Here is a 27,959-nt window from a genome sequence, read left to right as displayed (position 1 = left end):
TTATTGTTTTGGCTATAAAAAAAAGCACTAAAAAGCCTGTATCCAGACTTACATCTTCAACAATTTACTGTTTCAAGCTACAGTAAACACACCAACCTATTAAAAATGTAATATGTATTAATAAAACAATTAATTCGAAATAATATAGAGAACACTTAATAAAACTAAAATTTACTATATTAATCTAATAATTACCTCTCAAGAAATATACATACACCCTCCTTTAAAACATAGGAATAAAAAGAAAATGTTACAATAATGGGAATAAATACAATGATGGTGAACTTTCAAAGAATTAAAATAATTAAATTGTCCATCAAACTTATTGCAATGAAGTTGAGACTGGGAACAGTGGAAAGGAGTGGTGCGGTGACGTGTGCAGAACCAGATAGCCTCGCAGCAGGCGATCTACGTGAAGCAGCAGCAGCAGCACCACCACATGTCCCAGGGCCCACAGCCCGGCGACTACAAGACCAGCTACCACGACCCCCTGGCCTCGCTGCACTCCAACTTCACCGACCTGTCCATCAGCAAGGAGCCCCAGGCGAGTGCTGCCCCTTCGGTGTCTGCATCCTTGGCATCATATCATTTCATATACAAGTTGTCGATACATTTATATTTATTTCATTAAAAAGTTAAATTTAATATTTATGTATATTTGAATACCTATAAATAACTAAGCATCCATTATTATGAATTGAGCATTTTTAATGTAACTTGTTTGAACTTTATAATACTCTTAAAAATTTGAAAGCAAATACAAATACCTAACAATTACAGTTTTGTACAAATAACTATTTTTACATAAAAGTTTTAAATTTTGGGTCTAAAAATTTGGTTTTGTGATAAATATCAAAGCTATTTAATTTTTGTTTCTGTGATGGGAGTATGACTCCCTAGCTCGAGTGTTTTGACTTGAATCACAATGAACGTTTGGACTTCTTTTTATCTCAAGTGGTTGCTTCCATCGTACGCACTGTTTTAAACTCTTATATTCCATGTAACCTGCGTGAAGTCATTATTTGTTTTGTGTTCGCAGGTGTCATTTCAGACCCAGCAGTCGCGGCTGATGCAATGGAAGTTACCGTCCGTCGACAAAGATGGGGATGGCATGAACGAGTTCAGTAGAGCTCCTGGCAGTACTACCAAGCCGTCACTGCCTCAGAGCCATTCGTCACCCAACATTAATCCTCTGTTGGGACAAGGAGATGGGTGGGTTGCAAATCCATTTTGGGTTCTTTATTTAACAAGTGCTTTTGCTTATTGGTTATTGATCACAAAAGAAATATGTAATAATATTTCATATAGGTTTTAGAAAGATATTTTTTAAAATAATAATTTAGTACTAAGTACTTACAAGGACCTCAAGTTTTTGTACTGTTTGCTGAAAGTACTTAGAACTGAAAAATACTTAGGTTTCATTATTACAAAGAGAAAAATCATAAAATAAATCAAAAATAGTTTTATTATAAGATCCAACATTATCATTTGGACAACATCATTTAAAATATTGGTGTTTCTATTTATCTGAAATTTTTTTTAATCTGTTATAGAAATATTACTTGATCTTGTCTGGAACCTTTTTTGTGTTAAGAGATGAATTTGTTCAGTTTTTCTAAGCTCAGAATATCTTCCGTAGCTGTCACAGGCGGCTACTCAGAATCATCATCTGATTCAGCTTTTGATGACTGTGATAGAATGACTTCACTAACACTAACAATGATATTTTTAGTCAACACTGGTGGTGTTTCTGTTTCATTACCCACAGAGACAAGGTCTGTTTGGACTTGTGTATGTTTGGACTTGTGATGTTTTTAAATTTGTGTAAGTATGTTGGGACTTTGAGATATTCCTTATATCAAGACTGTGTTTGAACTTCCCGCGCTACTGGCTGCGGTAGCGCCACTAGCTGGCAGTGCCGGCAACTAGTCAGTCTTTGTTATCGCGCCGCCGCGGTAAGTCGTTCCGTCAGGAAGATGGTGTTATCAGTCCACAGTCAAAACAAGGTCTGTGAATGAAACAGCATCAAACTGCATGGAGGCTGACACTTCTTGTCGTACTTGTCATGCTTTCGCATGTTGGTGCTGCATTGTGGCTTGCATCCTGGTCTGATGAAGTTGCAGTGAGCTCGTCAGCGTTACAGTTCTCAATGCCAGACTTTCTCCAGCAGTTGGCAATAGTTTCTTGTTGAACATTCCACCATCCCCCTGTGATCATCTTAATTGGCAGACGAACATTGATGAGAAACCTCTGAACAAGGCGTTTTCGAAAATGAATTTCAGCATTCTTGGTAATGTCTTCATCAAGGGACTACAACTGAGATGTGCAGTTCGGTGGCAGAAACATCAGTTTGATTTTTTTCCAGTCGAACATCAACACTGTGCTGTGCAGTTGAAGAATTTTTCTTATTTTTTCATACCATTGTTGGTTTTCACCAGACAATTTGAGAAGAGTTCTCTTGTGTTTACTGATGATTAATGGCCTCAATTTTTTTGTTCCTGTGGCTTTGCAACAAAACAACACAGACAACCTTTCCTTGCTTTTTTCCTCTAGTGCATTTTTCACCTTTGTATTTATGTTAATCCTTTATAGTAGTGATGGGTCAATTCCTGTTTTTTCCCGGTTCTCGGTTCGGTACCGGTTCTTAAAAATCGGTTCTCGGTTCTGGGTTCTGACTTAAACAATAAAATAAATATTATTCACATTATTTACGAGGTATTTTAAGTAATAAACTATTTATTGTTTTGGCTACAAAAAAGCACTGTTTCAAGCTACAGTAAACACACCAACCTATTAAAAATGTAATATGTATTCAGTTTGTTTGCACAGTCTACAATAATTTACTGCCACACTTCTGATGCCATTTCTTACACAATTTGTTCTATTTGGCCAGAATAATTATACGTTAGAAGTGTCAACAAGCATTTTGTTTGACCAGCCAATACTAAAATACATCTACACATCCATACACCACTTTACTTTTTAAAAAAAAAAAAAACTTGCCCCTTCGAAGCAATCCCGTTTACCTAAAAGAGAAAGTTACTAGCCATTACGCTAGATGGCTGCAGATGCAGTGAACTTAGTCCAAAGCACTGCACAAAATGCATAAAATTTTAGAATGCCGAAAATTGTTACGGAAAATTTTAAAGCAATCATTAATTCTATTAAACAAATATTCTTTTAATTGTTCTTTATACACCAGTCCCCCTTACGTGTCAACGACTCAATTAACTACCTATTTTTAAAAACAAATTGAAACAAACATGGCGTCTTTCTGTTCTCACATCTCTGCTGAGGCACGTTATAGCGTTACACACATCTATGAACTACAGTGAAACCTCTCTGAAACGACCCCTCACGGTTCCCAGGAATAGGGTCGTAATAGAGGGGGGGGGTCGTAATAGATTTTTCCCGAAATTTTCAGTTGATTTCGACCCCCCCCCCCTTCCCCCACCATCAATTACTCGTCAAGAAACCAGCCGTACAATGGCAGGATGCTGTCACTCACAATGCCAGTCGGCTTGCTTTAAACCCACTTCAACCTTCATGACAAGTCCGTCGCCCTACAGGCCACCTCTAAAGAAAAGACAGTTTATTTTTAGTGATTAGTTTACATGTACGTTTTCTTGCTTTCCGTAGTTAAATAGCTATGCAGCAAGCTTTAAGGTCAAAATTATTAAATTAATAAGTTTCAAAAAGATGGTATTTTCAATGCGCTGGATTTAAGAGATGATATTCTAATGTAGAACACAGCTTGTCTCTGGAATGAACAGCGCTTTTATACGGCTGCAGTGACTCATCGGCAGCATACGTCTTAGCTTGGTTTGAGGGAGGGAAGGGGGTGGCTTGCTGCAGTCTGCTGTTCCTCTGCCAACTATTAATACTATTAATACCCAATTTTATGAACCCCGGATTTTACGAAGCATCAAGATTACGAATATATTCTCAAGAACCGTAAAAAAAAATCGGAAATTTTGACACTAGGTACAACCAAAATCTGTAAAAAAAAAAACTCATAACAAAAGCTTTTAAAAAGATATTATTTACCGCACAGCGTATATTTTGTAAGGGCTTTTCATATTCTAATGTTCGTATAAGAAGAACAAAAAAAATCGGACATTCCTTTTAAAACACGACGGCCGTAGCTTGTACGACGTAAGTGGGAGCGCGGGAAATTCGTCAAACAGGCTGGCTGCAGCTCTCCTTCCTTTGTTCATTCAAGGTTCATCCCTCCCAGATTCCACAAACCATCCTGTCTCGCTCTCTATCTCTCTCTCTCTCTCTCATCCCCCACCCTCCTATTTTAACTTCTCCCACCTTCTGCGTGAGAAACTGTGTACAACCTTATCCCCTCGACCCTTCCCACCCCCTCCTCCCCCCTCGTCACCTCTTCCTCACTCCGTTGCTTTGTGCGATGAAAGCCAGGTTGTATACTCCATTCCCGGTAAAATAAAAACATTTTGAAGACCCCTCGGCACCTACTCACCGTTAAGACTGTATGTAGTTATGGTACAATTTGTTTATAAGTCACAGAACAGTATTTCTGCTGGAAAATCACCGAAACTTAAAAAACTTCTTGTATGGAAACATTTAGTAGGACCATAAAAGTATTTATTTACCGCAAAAGAACTATACTCACCATTCCCTCCGTTCAACAATACGGGTGGGTGACGCATGGCTACGAAGCGTTTCCCTGTCAACATGTTTCACACTTCAAAAAAAAAAACTTTTTTACCTTAAAAAGTGTCACTTAGGGTGGCTGGATGGATTCAATATTCACCATAACATCAATGACCATAAAGCGAAAGTAATTCTGTTCGTAGGGTTAACTAGCCACGATGTTTTTTTTTTTATTTAAATAGTTTTTAGGCTTAGTAAATATGTTTATACCAATTTTTTTCATAATGTTAAATGTATGCTGCAGTGAATGGTGGAAAGTGTTTTAAATTTGGCTTCTAAGAGCACAATGTACGGTAACAGCCTATAATCCCCTCAGTAGTAAACTGGCACGGTAAAAATAAAAATAAAGATAGCGCCCCTCAGTAGCAAGCTGGCATGGTAAAAATAAAAATAAAGGGTCGTATTATCTGCTCTCCACAATCTACACCAGCCACGGCAGCAGAGTAAAAAATAAATTCTGCCTGGACAGCGGATAAAAGAGGCATAAGTGACACAGACTGGACTTGTCAAACTTGTACTTTTTGCTCTACAATGCTGTTTCAAGACCTAGAACCACAAGGACCGCAGTTTAAAACATAATACCCCACAAAAGCAATCTAAAACATTCTTGGCCACCTACCATCTCCCCTCTAATTTATCAAAATAAAAAGTGGGTGGATGTATTACGTGGTTGTATACGGTAAACAAAGATGTGATAATAAGTTAAATTTGTTTAACTTCAAAAATAATTTACGATTTTGAGAAGCGGGATAGTTTATTTTACCGTGCTGTTTAGATAAAACAGCATTTATCTTTTAAATATTCAGTGCAACCGCCCCATCATTGTTTTAAATAATTTAATTTATTTTAAAATTTACACAAGTAAATTCAGAATTTTTTTTAGCAGTAGACTAATGCAATGCAAACTTAAAGAGTTCTGCTTAACGTTTAACATAAAAGTAGGCCTTTTTACAAAACCATCACCCATACAATGGCAACATCCAGCACTGAATATAACTCACCCGTTAAGTCATAATATCCAACAACGTAATTGACGTGACAGCTGGTCATTATGTTGTAAACACTAATACGTGCTCTACATACGTAACACACCAACGTATGTTTTAATGAACATGTAAGTTAAGTTACATATTCCACACTGTTAACTTTCACTTCAACAAAGAAATGTTTTAATGTACGAGGGGGAAAAAATATACACGTAAACTCATTTAATGAAAAAAAATCAAGTTATATTAAAACTGCCCTACTTTTTAAAAAAGTCCTTAATTGAGGTCTGTTTCTGCTTAATGGCAGCTTTCTCGACAAATTCTTTCAATTTTGTAAAGTGAGACCACATCTCCTCACTTGCACCATGATGTCGTAGCATTGATGCATAGACGTCTCCAGCTTTGAGGACGTCTCTCGTTGTGGGAACGTCTTCGAGTTCTTCCATTTCTACTTCCCCCTCTTCGTCACTGGAGTCTTGCTGTAATTTTCCGGCATCATCAAGGGCACCGCAAACTGCGACGTCATCGTCCACTCTCACAAATTCCTCAAATGTACAGTCTGGGGCCAAATGCTGCCACATTTGATCGTCGCAAGGCCTAGTAACAGTGCAAGGGGAAGGTGTCAACACTGTCACAGGGCCCAGCTCCGGTTCCGTTGAAGGGCCTGGCTGGGGTTCGGCATCCATTGTCGGCGGGTCGTCCGGGTCTTCAGAGTTGGCAGCAGCAAGAGGCACATGGACGGTAGCCTCTTTGTCGACTGGTGTGACAAAGTGGGCATGTCGGAAGCAGTTGGCGATAATTGTAGGCTGCACGGCCCTCCAACTAGCAACAATTGCTTCTATCCCTCTAAATACATCCCACTTCTTGACATCTTTGCCAATTTCCATTTTTAAAACCATGCTCCGCACGAGCATTTCGCGGAACTTCAGTTTCACTTGCTGTATTATGCCTTGATCCAGAGGCTGAAGCACACTGGTGGTGTTCTTTGGCAGGAACACCAGTTCAATGTTCCTGAGGTTGTCGACAGCAGGATGTGCTGGGCAATTGTCGACAAAGAGAACAACTTTTCGGTTGGCTGCGCCCATCTTTGCATCAAAGCCGCGAAGCCATCTCATGAACACCGTTGAAGTCATCCATGCCTTTTTATTAAAATCGTAATCACATGGAATTACATTGCCCTTGAATCCTCTGGGTTTCTGGAATTTTCCTATCACGAGAGGCTTCATTTTGTCACTGCCGTCCATGTTGCAGCACAGAAGGACGGTGAGGCGCTCTTTGCTTCGCTTTGCACCCTTGCACATGTCACCTTTCATAGCTAGAGTACGATCTGGCATCAGATTATAGAACATCCCCAGCTCGTCCGCGTTGTAAACATCGCGAGGCGGGTATCGGCAAAGGATGTTTCCAAGCAAGGGCAACCATTCGTTCACAGATTGTGGGTCGACTGACGCACTTTCACCAACGATTTTACGACTCGATATGCCATGACGAACTTTAAAACGATCCAGCCAACCGTTTGAACATTTGAAGTTCTCAATGCCTAACTTCAAGCTTAATTCGTCTGCCTTTTTCAGCATCATGGGTCCGCTTACAGGCAGGTTTTGCGCCCTAAGCTGGCCAAACCACTCCAGCATTGCTTCCTCCAGATTCGCATGTGTCACGCCCCTCAAATTCTTCAGCTGGACGTTGCGGCCGTCCTTCAAAACGGCATTTACTATTTCTTCCCTTTTTTTTATTATTGTGAAAAGAGTTGATTTCGGAATGCCATGTCGTCGCGCGATATCCGTCTTCGACAGCTTCTTCTCATCCACTTCCTGTATTATCTCGTACTTCTTAATGAGTGACAAGCTGGCTCGTTTAACACTCATTTCGTCAAAACCGCAAATCCGTATGAAATAAAACAAATGTGTAAATCGCCAACAGTCGTCACAAAACCCAACCTTTCAGGTAACCAAATCGGGGGGAAAAAATTTGCATAAGTCGTCAACAATAGTTCACAAATTCAAGCCAGAAAATATACCAAGTCGCGACTTCAAAAACTAAACATTGTTAACCAATAGTAATTAAAATCAAGAGAAAGCCAGCAGGTAGCTTTGCCTAATTGGGTATGACATTAGACACTCGCAAAAAGCTAAACGTAAAAACGTCGCCACAAAAATCTTTAACTGCGCACCCTGCCAGCAAAAGGACGTGGAATGGGGGTTGTCAAGTGCTGACAGCGGTCGACAGGAAGTGGTATCTATTTTTAGATACGCGCTGCCTGCAGCAGTACAGCACTCGGCAAGAGAAACGCAGTAACACGCTACTAACTACAAAAAATTTATTTTCCATCCGATTTTCTTCGGATTTTCGGCAATTTTTTCACGGTTCCTCGAAATCGGGTTGTAATAGAGAGGTGGTCGCAATAAATGGGGTCGCAACAAAAAGGTTTTACATACTTCTATGGCACCTTCAACTGTTATGTTTTGATTGTATAACGTACTTTGTTTACAGATGTGACGAGAACATTAAATATTTTTACGTGTAATTTATTTTATAGTTAGAGATGAATATTATTCCACAGAAGTCCAAAAAATAATTCATATGTGAATTGAATGTGAGTTGAGCCATTGTTTGCTGCAGTTAAGTTGTAGTGAAGGACTATTTTCGTAAATGGTTTTGCTATACTGCCGGCACCGGTACCGGCACCGACATTTTAGCTGCGGTTCTCGGTGCCGGTTAAAATGCTGAGAACCGTAGGAACCGAGAACCGAAAAACCGGTACCGACCCATCCCTACTTTATAGTGCACTAAACGTTTGTTTTGAGGTTCTAGATGTTAGCAATTATGTTACAGTGGTATGATTTATTTCTGTTTGTTTTATAACATTAATCATTTAGTTGGAAATTTATTTACCAGTGTAAGTAAATTTTGGAGTAGCAATGCCATGCTAGTTGTGAAATTGATACGTTGTAGTGAAAATTATGATACTTAAAATGGAAACAATTTTGCATTGAAAATATATGATTTTCGGCAGGGATTTTGTACTGCAATGTGGGTTGAAGTGTTCGTCGAAGTTTAGGGCGCCACCACATGTATAATGGCGGGCATGTGGACCTGGCTACTCTGTTTACCAGGCCATGACTTAGCTCTTGTGTGACGAGGCCCGTTTCCGCCTGTATCACTCAAAAGCTCTGAAAACTATGACAGGTTTTTTAGTCGTTCCCCCTCCTTCTCACCCATAATTTCGTTAGGTATTTTTTGCTTTTATCAGAGCAGTTTTATTATATATTTGGGAAAAAATTCCCTCTACAAATAAAACGATTCAATATACGACGTAGCTGCCCTTCCAAAAACCTCTAGTGGCAGGTGCATCCGGAAAAAATAGTTCGAAATAGCATTTATATATATTTATTACGCTCTGCATTATTTTTAAGAATTCTATGTTAAATTTTTGTGTGATTTTTCATATAATGATGTATTTGGAACATGACAGTACATGAATATGCTCATTCTGGGGTTAGGTGTAGGTACTGAAGGACTCTCGCCAGTATTATCTAGTAACTGGTCACTGAATGCGAGGTGTCGGCATTGCAGCACGTGGTCGACAGTCACCCGGTCGGCCTCGGACACCGGGTGGCCCGACTCCAGCGGCACCGACACCAGCGGTCAGCCCGACAACAAGGAGGCTTGGCCAGTTACATCGCAGTCTGGTTCCGCCGCGTTCACCGATCTGGTCCCCGAGTTTGAACCAGGGAAGCCCTGGAAGGTACGTCTTTGTTCAGACTTAGTAACGCTGAACGTGGGAGTATTTTTCACACTCGATGGTAACTTAAAGAAAAGTAAACTGCATACATAAATACTGATTAGTTTTGGAATATTGTTCAGTGACTTCAAAAAAAGGACAATTTGTATGTACAGTAGAACCCCTGTCATACACTTTTCAACGGAGGGCACAAAAATGGTGTATGATGCGGGAAATTGTATGAAAAGGGATTGGCAATAATAAAATTATTTTTCAATCTAGCATACCAGCACAATGTCAGATTTAACTTAAATACATAATGTGTAAATAATTGCATTATATTAATGAAAGTAGTGATGGCCCGATATTCGATATCAGAGATCGGTAATATCTGCACATTTTTCAATATCGGACATCGGTAAATACTTGCAATATTTTGATAACCGATATTTGCTCTCGCCAATAATACTTCTCACATAACCTTAACCGTAATAGGGTATTTGATTATAGTGAAAATATTGATTTAAAAGTTGTTAGCTTTACAGTAAACATTTTTCAAAACCAATTTGGCCAACGCATTATTCAGAAATATATATGATTATTATAAGAAATCATTAATAAAATAATTAAATTCTCATGTTTGACCACGTGATTGAAAACGCACGGGATTGGCTGAATCTGGCGTGATGTCACCTGCTTGTAAACAGTAAATGCCAGTCGAAGTTTTGTACAGTGCATCTGTGTTTTCTTCAAGGTTTTTTTCGTCATATTAACTAGTATTCTTATCTAATGCTGACTAAAATAATAAATTATTGTAATTATTAGAAAAAATACGATGGAGACCAACTTCATTAAAGCTGACAGTAGAAACCTCCCGAGAATAGACGCAATAATGGTCGGACTATTTTTTAAAAACAATCCCGAATTTTATGCTGCAGAATTAAAAAACGTGAAAGTAGCGTTGTAAGTGTTATTATAAATGATTAAAATATACTTTTAAATAATTAAGTAAATTAGAAAAGCCTAAAAACGTTTTATTATTGTAAACATTTTATATAATGTTGACAGATTGATTGGATTGACCATTCATTAACAAAAGTAGGGCTCCCGTTAGAACTATTTTAAAGCGAATAAAAATGAAATGATGTATTTCAATGTATATAGATATAAAATTATTCATCAAATTATCGTTTTGTGAACCACAGTTATGTCAACATTACTTTAATAGGTAAGAGTTCCGTATCGCGTATCCAAATTGGTCTCTTGCTATGGATGGCATGATCCTGTACATTTTTGTTACTGTGGTACATAATTTTTCTGTTTTAGTTCGTCGAAAGATTCTAGACATAATCAAAATTTGTGGTAAAATAATGACTAATGGTCGTAAGTTGAATGCACGATATATTTTACTTTTTATTCAAATCAAGATCATAATTCATTGGTAGATCACGGGTGCGCCAATTAGTATCGAGTAACGAAACGTTACACACGGCTGGATTTCGTTACTCGCATTTTTCGTATTTTTTACCCTGTTTAACGCATGCGCGCGCATATTCGATCATTTTACGTTACTAAGAACGATGTTTGTTTTTTAAGTATAATTTGGAAATTCGTCGTCCAAGTTTTTTACTGTTTATAAGAAAGTATTTTTTTACAAATTAGAAATATGTATGTTTTTGTTTTTTATTATCGCGTATTTTCACGTTTTTTTGTTCTTATCTTAAAAGAGATAATATAATAAAACTGCTCTAATGAGATTTAAATGTTACATGGTTAACAAAAACTGTTAATTATCAGATATTAATAGTAGGGATGGGGCGAATCCTGATTTCCTCGAATCCGAATCCTAACTCAAATCCTCGACTGGAATTGCCGAATCTCGAACCCGAATCCGAATCTTTTAACAGATGATGTCCACATATCTAATGTAAGTGAGATGTATTCTGCTTGCACTAAATGTCCCTTGACTTTATCACATGTAGTTTGGTACATTTCTGGTATAGCCTAAGTGTATATAAAGACAAAAAATTTTCTTGAGAAATTTCAGTTTCAGTACAGATTAGCGGTTAGGATTTTTTCTATAAATAAGCTAGAGGTCTGCGAGCCTAAGAATTTTACTTCGAGCCGAGCTCGAGCTTTTGTGGTACAGTTACACTTTTGGGAAATTATTTTTATCTTAAACTTAGTATAATGTTTGAATAAAGTATTAAAATGAAGTGGGCTTATTAATTTTGGGTAAGTATTGACAGTGTGTGTTTACATTTTGCACTGCTAGAAAAAAATAACATTTTTTTCCATTGAATCTTACCTGTTTCCATTGGTTCATTAGTAACTGATATCATCCAACTAACATAACCAAGTATATGTTTGTGTAAATGTAACATATCTTTGGGAAAATTTCATCCTTGTCAATTTTTCTGGAGTCCTTACTGAGCTTCAACAAACTTAGCACCAAAAATCATGTTGTTTGAAAAGTACATTCACATTGTTTCAACATTTCCACTTTTCAGCACAATAATTCTGAGAGAGATTGTCACAGAGTATTAAATTCTGTTCTTTAATCTATCATTCAGAACAATAATTTGTTCTGCACGTTCAGGAGTTAAATTAGCTCTACGATTGGCGATAGTGTTTCCAGCAGAAGAGAAGCGTCTCTCGCTGGCAACCTGCTTGGCTGGAATGCTTTAGTAAAATTGCTTAACCCCAAAATTAGTGTCATAAATATCTGTAACTGGTCATTAAAGTTTACTCAATTGAAAGTAATAAAAATAAAAGCATTTTACTTCATTCAATTTACACTTGCAAAAAAACATACACACATAAACCTACATGGAAATTAAAGTCTTTTTCAATATCCTGAAATCTGAAATATGTTTACTCATGTCATTAAATGTACAGCTGTATTGAAGAAGCCGATTTTGCCAATATTTATTTGAATCGGCATTTCTGCCGACTTCCGATACAGTACGCTTGTTAATTTTCGGCCGATATTACTGAAAAACGAAAGAGACTGACATAACCTAAAAATCCACGAGTACCATTTTCACTTTTCGTAGTAGTACTGCATTCTTTCACATCACATTATTTCTTAGCAAAATGTGCCAACCATACATATCAAAGTTTAACATCCTTTTTTTTTTTCCAACAATGTTCTTTAATTTAATATGTCATAAATAAATAATACATTACTATCACGGTAAATATACATCTCGGTTGTTACGGTAAATATAGTGCAAATATGGTAGCCATCATGCTTCTGTAGTAATTATGGTATTCTACAAAGAATCTTTAGTTCTTATTATGGTAATTATCTTAAAATATCTATTGGCTTTGTACTGTAGTTATGGTACATCATCCATATTTCTTCGTATATTGTTGTTCATTTGTCTTTTCTTCATATTTACGTTTTACGTGCGCCATAATTTGAGACAGAAAGTTTCAGAAAAAATTTTAACGGACTTTATATCACACATTTAATGGCGTAAATGATGCGACCTCGGGCAATTTAAACGCTTTATACGGAAAAACCTACCATGTGGGACCTCGTAAGTGAGTTTTACTGTATTTTTTTTCCCGTAAATAGTAAAAAACCGAATCCTTTGACGAATCCTATATCAGACCCGCCGAATCTTCGAATCCCTAGGATTCGGCGGATATTGGATTCGGTCGCCCCATCCCTAATTAATAGTTTATATTCTATTTATTATTATTTACGCGACGTCATACTGTACGCGTACGCAATACGACTCGATTCGTTGCTGCAACATAATATAGCATTTTATGCTGTATCAGAAGTAACAAGTAACGTAACGATACGATAGTATCGAGTACTAATTGTTATAGTAACGAATACATATGGTTATGCTTTTTTTCGTTACTTTTACACCTCTACGTGAAAGCTAACAGTTTGTTTACAAGCATGTGACGTCATGACATCAGGTGACCTGCAAAAATGGCGTCTCACCGTTTTGGCGGCTTTTTTATTCATTTAAACTTTGATGGAGATATTCATAGAAAATAGATAACTTCACAAAGAATTAATCAAATTGCTTAGGTATTATGTCATAATGAACAATTTTAGACATTTACCTAAAACCTGTCAAATACCCTATTCCAAGCTTATTTTCCGCGGGCGTAATTTATCTTTCTTCACGTCACCATATTACATAGTAATTCCAAGCGTATTTTCCACTGAAACAATTTCAAGCCTATTTCTTCTTTCTGATACTGCAATGCATCCCGACGCGACGGTACAATTCTTCCATGTGTACACAAATCCCAGTCATCAGTGCATATTTATTCATTTCAGATATTCACAAAATGTTTTAGCTTGATGAATTTTCGAAGTTCACTAAGTGTACATAAATTGGACACATAAATGAAAATAATTACGATATTTAATTTAATAAGTGGTGTAGCCGTAAGTAAACATTAAGAAGAATAAAGTTGCTGCTTGATATAACAGGCATTTTTTTTCCGTGTTGTTTCATGGTCGCCAACTGTTCTATACAAAGACGTTACGTAAGTTTTACAAAAGCTAAAATATGAAACGTGGTTAAGTAGGGCAAGTTGCAGCAAAGGTATTATGTTGGCTATATTGAGTGCTTTGTCAACAACATAAATAAAGATGTGTGGTTTTATAAACTCTGCAGTACGTTTCAAAGTTCTATTTAAATTACTTTTCACGTATTTTTAACGTGTTTTCGCACCAATAATTGGAGTGATACACTTAAACAATGGTCACAAAATTTGCTGATTGAAGACCTTCCTTTCTAGCGTGTCGTTTACCGTGATTAAATTTTACAAAGGGTACAGAAGTTTTGTGTTTTTCGGACTGTATTTTTCGTAGATTACAGTTGAGACACTAGACTAAGTACATGCAGTGACTCGTGAAGTCGTTATTCATACATTATAAGCAAATACAGTAGAGACTAATACCGGACAGCTACAAGATTTTTGTGTGAAGACGTGGCGTTGTTTTCACCTCAGTCTGATAGATGGCAGATGGCATGCCTCTTGCCGCTAGGTTAGCCTATTTTTCACATTCCCGCCTGTGTTGTTAGTATAGAACTATAGAACTGTCCGGGTTATAAGCATTATTGTTTCTGCAGGTGGAATTTGTACCAAAAAAATAAATCGCCTCTCACGTGAACACATTCAAATGCTAACATTTCTCCACAAAAATCTGAAATTTGTTTCCTTGTAGTTGCAGTATGTTTTTTGCATACTGTAGGTAATGCCTACACCAGAATATTGCTTTATCGGGCCTTGAAAAACAATTTAATTTTTTAAGACCTTGATTTTAGAGAGTTTATTTGTTGGCCATTATGATAATTTCATTATTAGCTTTCATTTAATGTGAATTTACAATATTTTACAATTAATAAAAATAATATACATTCACACAAGTATTATTAATATTTAAAATTTTTCATTATTGTCTCTAACAATACTCCAGAACCACAATTTTATAGAATCAGTGTTAGAAATGAGATAGGCCTATTATCGGAATATCGGGTATCGGGTATCGGATCGGTAAAATTGGAAGTATCGGTATCGGGTTTTTGGATATCAGGCCATCACTAAATGAAAGATATGAATTCATAATTATATATTAGGGATGGGTCGGTACCGGTTATCGGTTCTCGGTTCCTACTGTTCTCGGCATTTGACCGGCACCGAGAACCGCAGCTAAAATGTCGGTGCCGGTGCCGGTGCCGGTACCGGTACCGGCAGTATAGCAAAACCCTTTACAAAAATAGTCCTTCACTACAACTTAAATGAGCATGAAATGGCTGAACTCACGTTCAATTCACATATGAATTATTTTTTTGGACTTCTGTGGAATAATATTCATCTCTAGCTATAAATTAAATTACACGTGAAAATTTTAATGTTCTCGTCACATCTGTAAACAAAGCACGGTATACAATCAAAACATAGCAGGAAGCCTAAAACTCACATAGTTTCGGTTCCCTGCAAGAATTTCCGAAGATTTTCGAAGTTTTGCGTTTTGGTACTAACGCCACTTCAGCCGCTAAATCAGAAGTTTCCAATGAAAACAAGCATGTTGTGACTAACCCTTCGATTTTTTTAAATTTCAATTTTTGAGAGAAATCCGAAGTTGCACGAACGTGGTAGGGAACCGTAACTATGTGAGTTGTAGGCTTCCCAAACATAACAGTTGAAGGTGCCATAGATACATGTAGTTAATAGATGTGTGCAACTCTATAACGTGCCTCAGCAGAGATGTGAGAACAGAAAGACGCCATGTTTGTTTCAATTTGTTTTTAAAAATAGGTAGTTAATTGAGTTGTTGAGACGTAAGTAAGGGTGAGTGGTGTATTTTTATTTAACATATAATTTAATTAATGACTGATTTAAAAATTTTCATAATAATTTTCGGCATTCTAAAATTTTATGCTTTTTGTGTAGTGCTTTGGACTGTAAGTTCACTGCATCTGCAGCCATCTAATGTAATGGCTAGTAACTTTCTCTTTTAGGTAAACGGGATTGCTTTGAAGGGGGAAGTTGTTTTTTTTTTTTTTTTTTAAGTAAAGTGGTGTATGGATGTGTAGATGTATTTTAGTATTGGCTGGTCAAACAAAATGCTTGTTGACACTTCTAAAGTATAATTATTCTGGCCAAATAGAGCAAATTGTGTAAGAAATGGCATCAGAAGTGTAGCAGTAATTTACTGTTGACTGTGCAAACAAACTGAATTCAATGTAGGCAATAAGTTTGATGGACATTTTAATAGTTTAATTCTTTGAAAGTTCACCATCATTGTATTTATTTCCATTATTGTAACATTTTCTTTTTATTCCTATGTTTTAAAGGAGGGTGTATGTAGATTTCTTAAGGTAATTTACAGATTGATATAGGTAGTAAATTTTAGTTTTATTAAGTGTTCTCTATATTATTTCGAATTACAGTACAACCCGGTTATAACATTCCCGTTTTTAACATTTTCCCGCCTATAACACCATAATTTCATGGTCCCTTCATTTCTCCATTTATCACAATGCTTTAATTTCCCGCCTATAACAATATTAAAACTTCTACATTCCCGCCTTTAACGTTCAAATTTACTTTGATAACTGCCACAATTTGCGGTATCCCTTCCTTCAAAGTCATAATTTAGAGCGAAACCATAGCTAGAAAATACAGCACGCATATACAAACATCAGATGTTTACATTTGAGTAGTTCACCATAGACGTGGTACACACGCACTCCACAACTTGCACCGGATCGACTATCAATATGGCGTCCTGTTCGCGCTTGTTAGCCTATGACTTGTTCCTTTATACTTATGATGCACATTTTGTGCACTGATACATGGTCGGAAACAGTGCTACTATACTCTATGGTGCTGGTTTTTGTTTCAAAGGTTTAACACCTTGAGATGGTTAACTGTTCTATGGATATATTCACGGCTTTTGTTTGTGGTTAACCTTTACCGTAATTATTATTATTTTTTTACTTATTGTAATCACGGTCGTATTTAATTAAAATACGCCGTATTGAAATTTTATTCAGGTTTTTGTACGGTTATGATGGCCGATAAATATAAGCGAAAATATATTCTGTAGCTGAAAAAATTCAGTTTATTAACCAAGTGGACAGGAACCCCAACAAAACGTGTGTTGTGATTGCAAAAGAGTTGAATATTTCTGTTTCGACTCTGAACTGTATTGTACAAAACATTTTTTTTTCTTTAGCATATTATTAGGTATTATCTATAAATAAAATTAACCAATTTTCCACTCTATTGCTGTACTTAGTGTAATACTCCTGTATTTTGTGTTGTTTTACCTATACTTTTTAATTTAATCAATCCACGTGTAATTTTTACAAAGTGAAGATGATTTCCTGCTTATAACATTTTCCTGCTTATAACATTTTTTTATGTTGGTCCCTTGGAGAATGTTATAACAGGGTTGTACTGTAATTTTTTTTTAATACATATTACATTTTTAATAGGTTGGTGTGTTTACTGTAGCTTGAAACAGTGCTTTTTTTGTAGCCAAAACAATAAATAGTTTATTACTTAAAACACCTCATAAATAATGTGAATAATATTTTTTTTATTGTTTAAGTCAGAACCGAGAACCGATTTTTAAGAACCGGTACCGAACCGAGAACCGGGAAAAAAGAGGAATCGACCCATCACTATTATATATACATATAAAACCACCAGAAATGTAAAACACAGTCCATAATCAAGTAAAGCAGTCCATTCTTGGAAGGGGTGAAAGGTCACCAAGCCTAAATTAGAAATAAAAACAATTAGGCTATTGTAAAAAGAAAATCAGAAATTTTTGCTTGTTTGTTTCATTTTACAAACAACTTTATGCAACAGAACAATTTTCAATAAAATTTTAACTTGAGAAATGTAAAATACAAAACAATTCGATCGTAAGAAAACAATAACAAACAGCTATATTCAGTTCAAAGATTAATGAATAGGGGTGGGCGAAGCTTCGAAAGTTCGAATTCGATTCGAACATTTGTTATATGAGAATTCGTACTCGAAAAAAATGAAATTATTCGAAGTTCGAAAAATAGAACAAAACATTTCAAGTTTTTAAGCTAATCTTTTACTATACATACATTACCTAAAAGTTAAAGAATGCCTACGATCAATAACATCAACTGGGAGTTAACTTAGCATAATGAGAAGACACATGCTTAGCCTAAGCCTATATGCCTGATCATTAAAACTAACTTCAATCATAATACAAATATGTTCGTTATACTTTGTTCAACTTACATTGGCGTAGAGTAAAATAATTTTCAGTATCGTATTTTGCTGAGAAAATGGTAAATAGCAACTCCGAATCAATTATTTTCATGTTTAGAAACGTGCCAGATTTATTCCCGACTTCGGTATTAGTCTTAATTTCCCCCCACAACAGCTCTTTTTCCATGCATAAATAACGTCAATAATGATTTAACGTGATACAATATTACCAACGGACTTATAAAACAGCAGTTACGGTACTGAATCCAATAAAATAAGATTATTGAATTAAATTCATTTGTAAATAAACGGGGAAAATATTCCATGGATGGAACAGTAGAAAAAATGAGTTACGTGAATAATCGTAAACAAAGATGGCGACCATATAACCACTCCGTTTTTCACCCACACATTTTCTACACTTCTTAGGCCGGGCCTGCTTTTTTGCAAAGAGTAAAGATATTTTTTTTTTACGTTGGACGGATTGTAATAAACAATTACTAGTAGTTTGTCTCTAAACGGCTGTGCGCGTAAACTGAAGGCTAAAAGTTTAAAAAAAAAGTTTATATTTACCTTCAATCGTTCTTATTCAATATAATTATTATTATACGATAATAACGTTGAAAGTTCAGCCGGCCGTATATAATATTACCATGCAGTATTTAGTTGTATACAAATAGTAAATGTTATGTGGCTTAAGTTTTTGGCAATGGTTCAAAAGCCCTAAGTTAATGGAGAATGTTGCGTTGATGGTTAAGTTAGGTTATGTATTAGCAAACGTGTGTGAAAGATTTTTAGCAGTTTACATTATTTGTAGTTGATATTCAAATAATGGAAGAAAGCACTTCTGGTTTAAATCAGGGGCCGCCTGCCAAAAAACCAATAAGTCCTATTGGTTGTTTTTTTTTTTACCAAGAGTGCCAATGGGAAAGAAGCAACTTGCAAAGCATGTCAAAAAAACATATAAAATTCCAACAGGTACTACTACAACTCTACAAAATCATCTGAAACAGCACCCTGTACAATTAAAACAACTAAAAAGTCATGAAAAATCTGTCACAGAGATAAAAAAAGAAAATCAGTTGTCCCTGAAATGTGCTTTCCAGAAGCATTTGCCTAAACATAGCTAGTTTACTGTTGTTTGGTGTTTGCATTTAAGAAATTCTTTGATTTGGCCTAGTATTCGATATTCGATTCGAATTCGGGAATATTTATAAAAATTTGCTTTGAATTCTCTTCGAAACGAAAATATCTATATTCGCCCACCCCTATTAATGAATGCACAAAATATGAGATCCGTGCCTTGGTAAAGCGCGTGCACCGTTTTCATAATCATTGCTAGTTTGCGCCACTAGTCTCGCTTGGTGCTGGCCATAGATGCTAGTAGCGAGGTGCACAGTCTTCCTGATACTATCCATATCTATGGTGCGATAAAGTTATTTTCTTACGTATGCAACGGTAAACAATGAACGTTTTTCAAAATAAAAGCATTAAAACGTATTTTGTCAGGAGGAATATAACAACAAAAAATTTGTGAATTTTAGGCCTGTTCCTCTTCAAAAAAACGTATGAAACGGGAAATTAATGATTTTATAAGTGTATGTTCCGGGAAAGTAAATCATTGTAAATATAGTACTTTCGGCGGGACCAAATATAATCGGCCTATGACACGGGAAAATGTATGAAACGGGAACGTATCATCAAGGTTCTACTGTATTTCTCATTTGTTTGTGCTTGGAGCTTGGACATGTGACAGTGTTTTTCTTTTTGTTTCTCCTTGCTTGTGTGTCCAACAAAGGACAGTAAAAATTAAGATGGCCGCGTAGACACGAGTTGGTGCGGGGCGTTGCTAGAATTCACCAATTCTCGGGTAAATTCTTTTAACTTCCGTAGTCATGGAACACACATCATCATGTTCAAACAATAGAACAGGCAGGACCTTCGCGATCGGCTGTGCTCGCCATTTAGTAAACTTAGCTGCAGTAATGTTGCAAGTACCGAATGGTTTCCTTACATGCGTGTGCTCTAGGGCAATCAGATGAAGAGCATCGAAGAGGACCCAAGCATCACTCCCGGGTCGGTCCATCGCTCTCCCCTGTCCTTGGCCACCATCAAGGATTCCGAGATATTCAGCGGTGGGAGCAAGACGTCTCCGACCGTGAGCACCTCCGTGGACACGGCAGTTCCCCCTCTCAGCCTCTCGTCGTCCACCTGGAGCTTCAACCCCCCGTCCTCCACCGCGCTGTCGTCGTACACCAGGTGACTGCCTAGACGTCTGTGGGCCACCGACCTGGGACAGTGCTAGATCACACTTATTATTAATTTTATTTAATTACTAAATATACCTCTAACCAAATTTCTCGCTTGTGATTTTTTTCTATGCTATGCGAATAGAAATTTTGTTATAATTTGAAAACTACTGAAAATTTTATTTTTTCCTGCTTTCATATTTTTGTGATTTCCACAAGTTTGTTTTTTTGCCATCATATACGTACAAACAAATTTTTAAAAGTATTTAGTACATACAAGTGTAAAATAATTCGAATATTTGATGGTTGAGACTTATGGGTGAATGGAAAAAAAATGATTTGTAAATTCTGGAATGATCAGAAATATATTTAAAACAATCACGTTATTTGCAATATGTTACTCTTATAAGCAGCTTTAACAACTAATCTATAACGTGAAACTCAATGTGATGTACCTGAAGAAACTTAACAGTAATTTATATTGGATTTTTATAAATGTAATCATGTGGTTGGCCTCAACAGCATTCAATTATTATGATGCTGAAGTTTGTTTTTGGTCCCTTGTGAAGAGAGTGAGAGGTGTGTCTGAGGGGCTGGAACTGCGGGGCCTGCGACGTGTGTGCCAGGAAGTGAAGTGTAGCGTGGTGTTGACAGCCCCCTCGGCAAGCTGGGCGCGTCGAAGGGCCCGTGGGGGGAGGCCCCCCCGCCGACGGCGGTGACCAGCGAGCTGTGGGGAGCACCCATGAACAAGTCGCGGGGGCCGCCGCCCGGCCTGTCGTCCAAGAGCACGGCGGGGCTGGGGGGCGGGGTCAGCAGCAACGGGTGGGGTGCCGTGGGGGGCGGCCACTCGTCGTGGGGGTCCGGCGGCAGCGGCAACTGGGGCTCCACTTGGCTCCTGCTCAAGAACCTCACTCCGCAGGTGAGCCTACGCATGTGTTCTCACATAATTGTCGCAAGTTTGAAAAGTAGGGGTGCGACGATTATGCGGAAAAAAATTTTTTTTGTTAGGTAACGTTACTTTCTTTTATTGTGTAATCGTCACACTCGCATAATCCTAGCACATATATTTTAGTAAGTCAAAATTGGGATAAAAATAACTTCAAGCGTAAATGTCACATGTTTTTGGTCCTGCTATTAGATGCAGAGAACTAGGTATCTTTTCCGTATAAAACTATGTATTTTAAAGTAGATATCTAATATTTATTCGGACATTACCACTTACAGTGGAACCTCGTTATCATGAGTACGGAATACTAAGAGACCTTCGTTGTTACGACAGTATTGTAATGTAGTCAGTTTGACTACGTAAATCATACCAAATTAAACCGTAAATTACGAGTGCCTCCTTGTTGGCCCTTTCGTAAGTACGAGTGATTTGATTGGCATCTTCAAAACAGGAAAAACACCGTCAGTTGAAAAAATGATGGACTGGGTCCTTAGCAGGTATAAGCCATGATCAGGGGAGGAAGGACTGGTGACAAACATCATTCGCTCTCTCTTTCCCTCCCTCTCTCTTTCTCTCGACGGCGCCAGTTGCTTCCCCTCCTAAGTCGGCGGAGGGGTAAACCTAAAAATAGACCAGCCAACACCCTTTCTTCCTTCCCTCCTTATTTTCCACTGCTTCACATACCTTCCACCATGGACATGAACAGCGCCGGTCTTTGTATCAGGCCATTTCATTCGCTATTAAATCAAAAATCGTTGTAGATACAAAAAATTCCATTGAGACATTTTCTATTCGTAATTTAATTTGCTACAACATTTATTCGACACTTTTTTCACTATAATGCACTGTTTTCAAGTTACGGTGTGAAATTAAAGACTGTTTTGGCGGTCCAGAATCTAACTTGACTAATTTTTTTGTATTGTTATAACGAGTACTCGTTACAAGAATTTTTGCAATCGTCAGCTCTCGTAGTAATGAGGTTCCTCTGTCCTTATTTAATTAACGAAAATACAAAGTTGTCTGACGTGTAAATTTTTCTGTTAAAGACGTTTTTAAACATTATTACCTTTATCTATTCGTGCATCGTCGTTATGTACCATTTACAATAATGTAGAAAGTGCTATTTGGTATTGTTCGTGTTTGGTTATGTTGCTTCCCGGATAGAGCGCGCAAGCGTAGTGGAATATAGATATCTCGCCGATTCCTGCAATGCGCGCTCTCTGTCAACAGCCAAGTTAACTACATTTCATGGCCTGTATTCTACCTCTTCGGGAATTCATCTATTTAGTTTTTTCTCGCTAAATATGGCCTATTGAAAGTTTTGTTTAGCGAAATTAATATTCTTATCCTGTTTAGCGGGAAATAGAGCTTATTTTTCTTTTGTATAAAAATCTGGTTGATGAAGAGTTTTGTTCCCCATTTAGTAGTATTTCGTATTCACAAATTAACTTACAATCGGGAATTATTGAAAGTTTGTTGGCGGCACTGGGGGGAAGGAAGGGCAATAAAATTATCATCGCTGACGTCTTCCGGCACACACGGATCACAGAATGACGGATTAGAGATTAGGTGAATATTTGGTTTGACCTTATTACATTTTAACGCAGTTAAGTGTGTGTGCGTGTGTGTGGTCATTTATAAGTAATGTCAAAGAAAAGTAGTTTTGTCTGGGAATATTTCACACTTTATAGTGATCTGTCAAAAGCAAAGTGTAATTTTTGTAAATGGTCAATAGATAGATTTTTAAAGAAAAACAATATTAGTGTATTAATTTGTGAAAGTGAAATAGCTGACTCTTTACATAGCCTCATTTATATGGTATTCTGGTAGGCCAAGTAACATAGCATAGTAGCAGTTGTGCAATGTTCATTGATTGTCAGTGTTTTCTGTTAAACATTATTTTAATTAGAATTAAGGACAGTGTGTTGAGTGAACAGTAATGCATTATTGGAATTGAAGCATGCACGACTTTATTCAGGGTGTCTACTGACCCTGGAAAACCTGGAAAACCTGGAAATATCAGGGAATTTTGTAATCAGGGAATAATCAGGGAAAAATCAGGGAATTTTTGTTTGGTAGGTTGTAGTTGGCAATACGTTTTTTGTTTATTGATCAGCTTGCATTGGCGTGGCATCATGTGTATCCCCTCCCATTTTTATTTTTGAATGGCAAATAACGAACAATTCCCACGTCCAAATTCTTTTATTTACCATCGGATTCGGAAGTGGCATCAAATCACGTGATACAAACTGGTTCAAGATGGTCTGTTATCCTGCTGACGTGACGTGCTGCAGCATGTGCTTCCCACTTTCAGATTATACCGACAGGTGCATTTAATTTTAAGTATCTATGGATGCCCTCAACGTAAACTGGACATTTTTGTTAGCGTTGAAAATACATATCACAGACACTTTTGGTTAAGATTCACCATCTTTGCTAGAAATTGGTAGCTGTGGGCTTCATACGGTCCATGGTGCTTTCAAAACTGGAATTTCTGTTACACAATGGGATGTTTTTAGTTTTTTGAGGCACAGTTACTATTTGTTTAAGCACATATCTGCAAGGAGGGCAGATTACATTAGAATAACTGGATCAGAGCTTTTTCCCAAGAAATTTTGTGCAATCATATGGAATACTGCAGTTGCTGAGCGTGCCATGAAAACGTTACCCCACCTAAAGAAATTGGTTAGTGAAGTTTCTATTTCATCTCTCTCTTTCAGTGTAGTGAAATGTGCTCTTGAAGATAATCTTCTAAAAGTAAAATTGACATTCTTCCTTTTTTTGGCATCAGAGCTGGAATTGTTTCTCACAATGTTCCAAAGTGAAGCACCCATGGCACCTTTTCTCTATGATTCACTGGTTTTATTAGCTTTGGCAGGAAAATTTTGAAACCAGAAGTACTGAAGAGCTTTAGGGAGAAACGCAATGTATCTCCATTGGATGTAGATAACCAGGAAAATCTATTGACTGCTAACAATATCAAGTTGGGTTATGCAGTACGCCATGCCATCAGGAAAGAGAAAGTACCAGAAAAGTCTGTCCTGTTACAGAAAAATGATAGGACTTGTCTAAAGGTTATGGTAAAAAAACTTCAAGACAAAAGTCCCCTGAAGTACAATCTTACCAAGGGAATTTCCTGCTTATGTCCGTCTGTGGCTTTAAATTCGGGTGTGAGGAAACAGCGTGTGAAGTACAGTTTAGAATGTTGTCTTCAAAACAGGTGGCTATCAGGACAAGAAACTGATAACATTGAGTGATCATATCAGTTGGTATGTTCCTTGCAAGATTCTGCAGCACTGTTCTCGTCTTTTTCTCGAGAAGACGGGCGCCTTGATCACTTGTGGATGCTCATTCTTAAGGCATATACAGTAGCTTCCAAAACAGGCCTTCTAAAGTTTGTGAGGATGGTGTTGGTACTTTCCCATGGAAATGCATCATTGGAAAGAGGATTTTCAGTGAATTCTAATCAGCTGACTGAAAACTTGCAGGAAGAAATACTGATCGCACAAAGACAGATGTATGACTTTGTTCAACGTTCTGGAGGTGTAGAGCAGTATGTAAGAAATGCTAGTTGTAGGCGTAAGGAAGCCCTGCAAACAAAACAAAAAGAAAAGGAAGCTACAGACAAGAAGAAGGCAGAAAAAAGAAGAGTTGAAGAGGAGATCAAGGCATTGCAGTTGAAGAAGGCTCGAATGTTGGATTTGGCTCGTTCTGAAGTAAGTGCAATAGACGCAAAAGTTGAGTCACTGCGAAATTGATGGAAGCTTCCTTTTACTAATTTTTTTTTGCGAAAGGAAGTGTGTGAAATATTTGTAGCAGCATCTTTTATTTGCCATCAATTGAGTCACTTTGGCCACGTTTGGAAGAAGGTAATTTTTTTACTAATTTAAGTAAGTTGAAATACTTTGAAACCCGTCATTGTAATATTATGCAAATTTTTTCAGTTTCTTGGAATGTCGTAATTGTGTTAAAGAAAACCTGGAAAAATTCAGTTTTAGACCTGGAAAACCTGGAAAAATCAGGGAATTTAATTTACTAGATCTGGTAGACACCCTGTTTATTGTGAAATGTAGGTTTAGTAATATGGTTTCGGTTGTAATTGTAATTAGTATTGAAAATTTAAATTTGAAATTCTCTCCATAAGTAATTCACACTTACATAAAAAAAACTGTCAGTTTTAAATCCTGTGATGTTGCTTGGATAGGCCACACATTTCCAGTTTTTTTTCAGGTTGTTTAAAATTTTTAGGGATGGGGCGACCAAATCCAATATCCGCCGAATCCTAGGGATTCGAAGCTTCGGCAGGTCTGATATAGGATTCGTCAAAGGATTCGGTTTTTTACTATTTACGGAAAAAATAATACAGTAATACTCGCTTACGAGGTCCCGGAAGGATAGGTTTTTCCGTATAAAGCGTTTAAATTGCCCGAGGTCTCATCATTTATGCCGTTAAATGTGTGATATAAAGTCAGTTAAAAATTTTTCTGAAACTTCCTGCCTCAAATAATGGTGCACGTAAATATGAAGAAAAAACAAATGAACAACAACATACAAAGAAATATGGATGATGTACCATAACTACAGTACCAGGGTGTCTACAAGTCACGAAAGTCCCGAAAGTAACGAAAAAGTAACGAATTTTGATGCAAGGTCACGAAGTCACTAAAAAGTCACGGAATTCAATACACGCTCACGAAAAAATTTTCTATTGACGTATTTTCACGTGTTTTTATTGGACACTAAGTGACTGTGTAATTGGCACAGCCGTATTTTTCTTTCTTTAGTATGTTTGGCCTACTATAGAAGAACAAAGTGCTGAAATAAGATACCATGAAACGCAGTGGTGAAATTCAATGCTATGTCAAGCTGATTGTCGTGCTATGTTCGTTTTAATGTTTCGTTTTTTAGGACACAGGCCGTACGAGTCTAGCATTGCCTGACGTATGAAAAGTCTCGTATTTGTACGAGGATTCAGAGGTTTTCAAACCATAGATGTTACAGTATACTAGTACGTACAACTTGTTAGGATAACGATGCTTTCCGCCTCCGCGACCATATAAGTTTAGTAAATACACAATCTCTCATTAGCAGAGCTGCCAACCATTACGGATTTAACACGGAATTACGGAACATCGCTGGTTTATCATGGAAACGAGACTTTGTGCTGCATGGTAACGGAGAAAATTCCGTTTCTGCTGTGAGTGTTTCGTGAACGCAGTTTGAATACATCTCTTGGTTGCGCAAATAACGGAACTAGTAAGTGTGTGCATGTACTGTCGAAATAAGTGAATTAATTCTCGTGTTTTGAAATATAAATAGGATGGTATTACGTCCGTTGTACGATAAAACTAGTACATATTCTCAGACTCTTCGTTTGAAGGCTACTTACATCACGATAATTTTTTTACGGTACTTTGACTAACCTGTGTTGTTTTAATTTATTGCTTGAAAGCCATTTTTTTCATCATAGTGTTTTTGTCGTGTATACAGACGTGAAAATTTTTTATGTTTTTCGATAGCTTTGTGTTCTTCAGTGCCGGTTGTAGAAATGAATCGCGTGACAGAACAATGTGTATCCGGGGTAAAAAACACGCAATTCTTCAGAACTTTCGACTTAAATGTTCAAAAGAATGGCCATGCTTGTTGTCTTCAAATGTTTGGAACGCCATGCGTTTTGTAATGTATGCACGTGTGACTTCGATTGCACATGGTGGAAGGGATGACTGTAGACGGCATATTGAATCAAAGAAACATGCGGGTCATTTTATAGCCATGATGAGCAATAAATAGAGTCCCTATTATATGGTGAATCGCGATAAAACGAAATAACATCGAAAAACACAATGTGCGACAAAACACCGAAAAACACGTCAACACTTGACAAAACACGAAAATAGGCAACATTCAGTAGCTATTATTATTTATTTAACATAAACTTCTCGTTTCCGTAGCATCATTATGGCAGGAATCAACTCGGCATATTTTGAATTCCATTCTAGACCACTATAAAATGAAATACAGGTTATATGTACAATGTCTGTGCTTTGTTTTGATTCTTCACTTCATAGAGTCCATAGATATATACAATGCAAAGACGTGAAACATAGATTAGGCGGACAAAATCTCGGAGCATGTTCCAATAAGAATGGTATACTAGTATACTTTGCGACACTGCAACAGTACTCTAGCCATAGAGTTTTCACACATTATGCAAACATGTTAATCTATGAAAAGGAAAAAAAAACGTTATGTTATTTTAAATACAACAAAGGCAGTTTCGTGAAATAACTAAAGAATTCAGGGTATGTGCGATGCCGAAGCCGAAAGTATCACCTAGTGACAGAGCAGTAGAATTTAAAAGTGACGGGTTTTATTTGTGTGACGGTAATTTAATGTGTAGGTACTGTAACTGTAGACTAGAACATGAGCGCCGTGATACTCTTGTAAAACACGTGGCAAGCGAGAAACACAAGAAGGCAAAAGTGAGTCTGAATTCTAGTTCGAAACGACAGATATCAATAGCAGAATCAGTGGAGATTGGGAAGAAATTTAAGAATGAAAAAGAAGAGTTTGTAGCAAAAACTACGTATGCATTTCTTTCAGCAAACATTCCAGTTGAGAAGCTGGAC

The 27,959-nt window shown here is 37.1% G+C and overlaps 1 protein-coding gene across 7 annotated transcripts in view; it reads left to right on the top strand.

Annotated features, from left to right (window-relative positions):
* LOC134531973 (protein Gawky) overlaps positions 1 to 27,959 on the top strand; it is a 161,677-nt gene that overhangs the window by 99,854 nt on the left and 33,864 nt on the right. For 6 of the 7 annotated variants that reach the window (XM_063368087.1, XM_063368109.1, XM_063368125.1 and 3 more), the window contains 5 exons: positions 383 to 544; positions 1,040 to 1,212; positions 9,243 to 9,414; positions 20,165 to 20,394; positions 21,039 to 21,303. In XM_063368087.1, the coding sequence (XP_063224157.1) occupies positions 383 to 544; positions 1,040 to 1,212; positions 9,243 to 9,414; positions 20,165 to 20,394; positions 21,039 to 21,303 (1,002 nt within the window). The remainder of the gene's footprint in view (positions 1 to 382; positions 545 to 1,039; positions 1,213 to 9,242; positions 9,415 to 20,164; positions 20,395 to 21,038; positions 21,304 to 27,959) is intronic. The other variant, XM_063368119.1, reaches the window with a different exon arrangement.

This window comes from Bacillus rossius, chromosome 1 (genome assembly GCF_032445375.1).
Source record: "Bacillus rossius redtenbacheri isolate Brsri chromosome 1, Brsri_v3, whole genome shotgun sequence".
In the NCBI taxonomy this organism is placed as follows: Eukaryota; Metazoa; Arthropoda; class Insecta; order Phasmatodea; family Bacillidae; genus Bacillus; species Bacillus rossius.
This window is presented reverse-complemented; position numbering and strand designations above follow the sequence as displayed.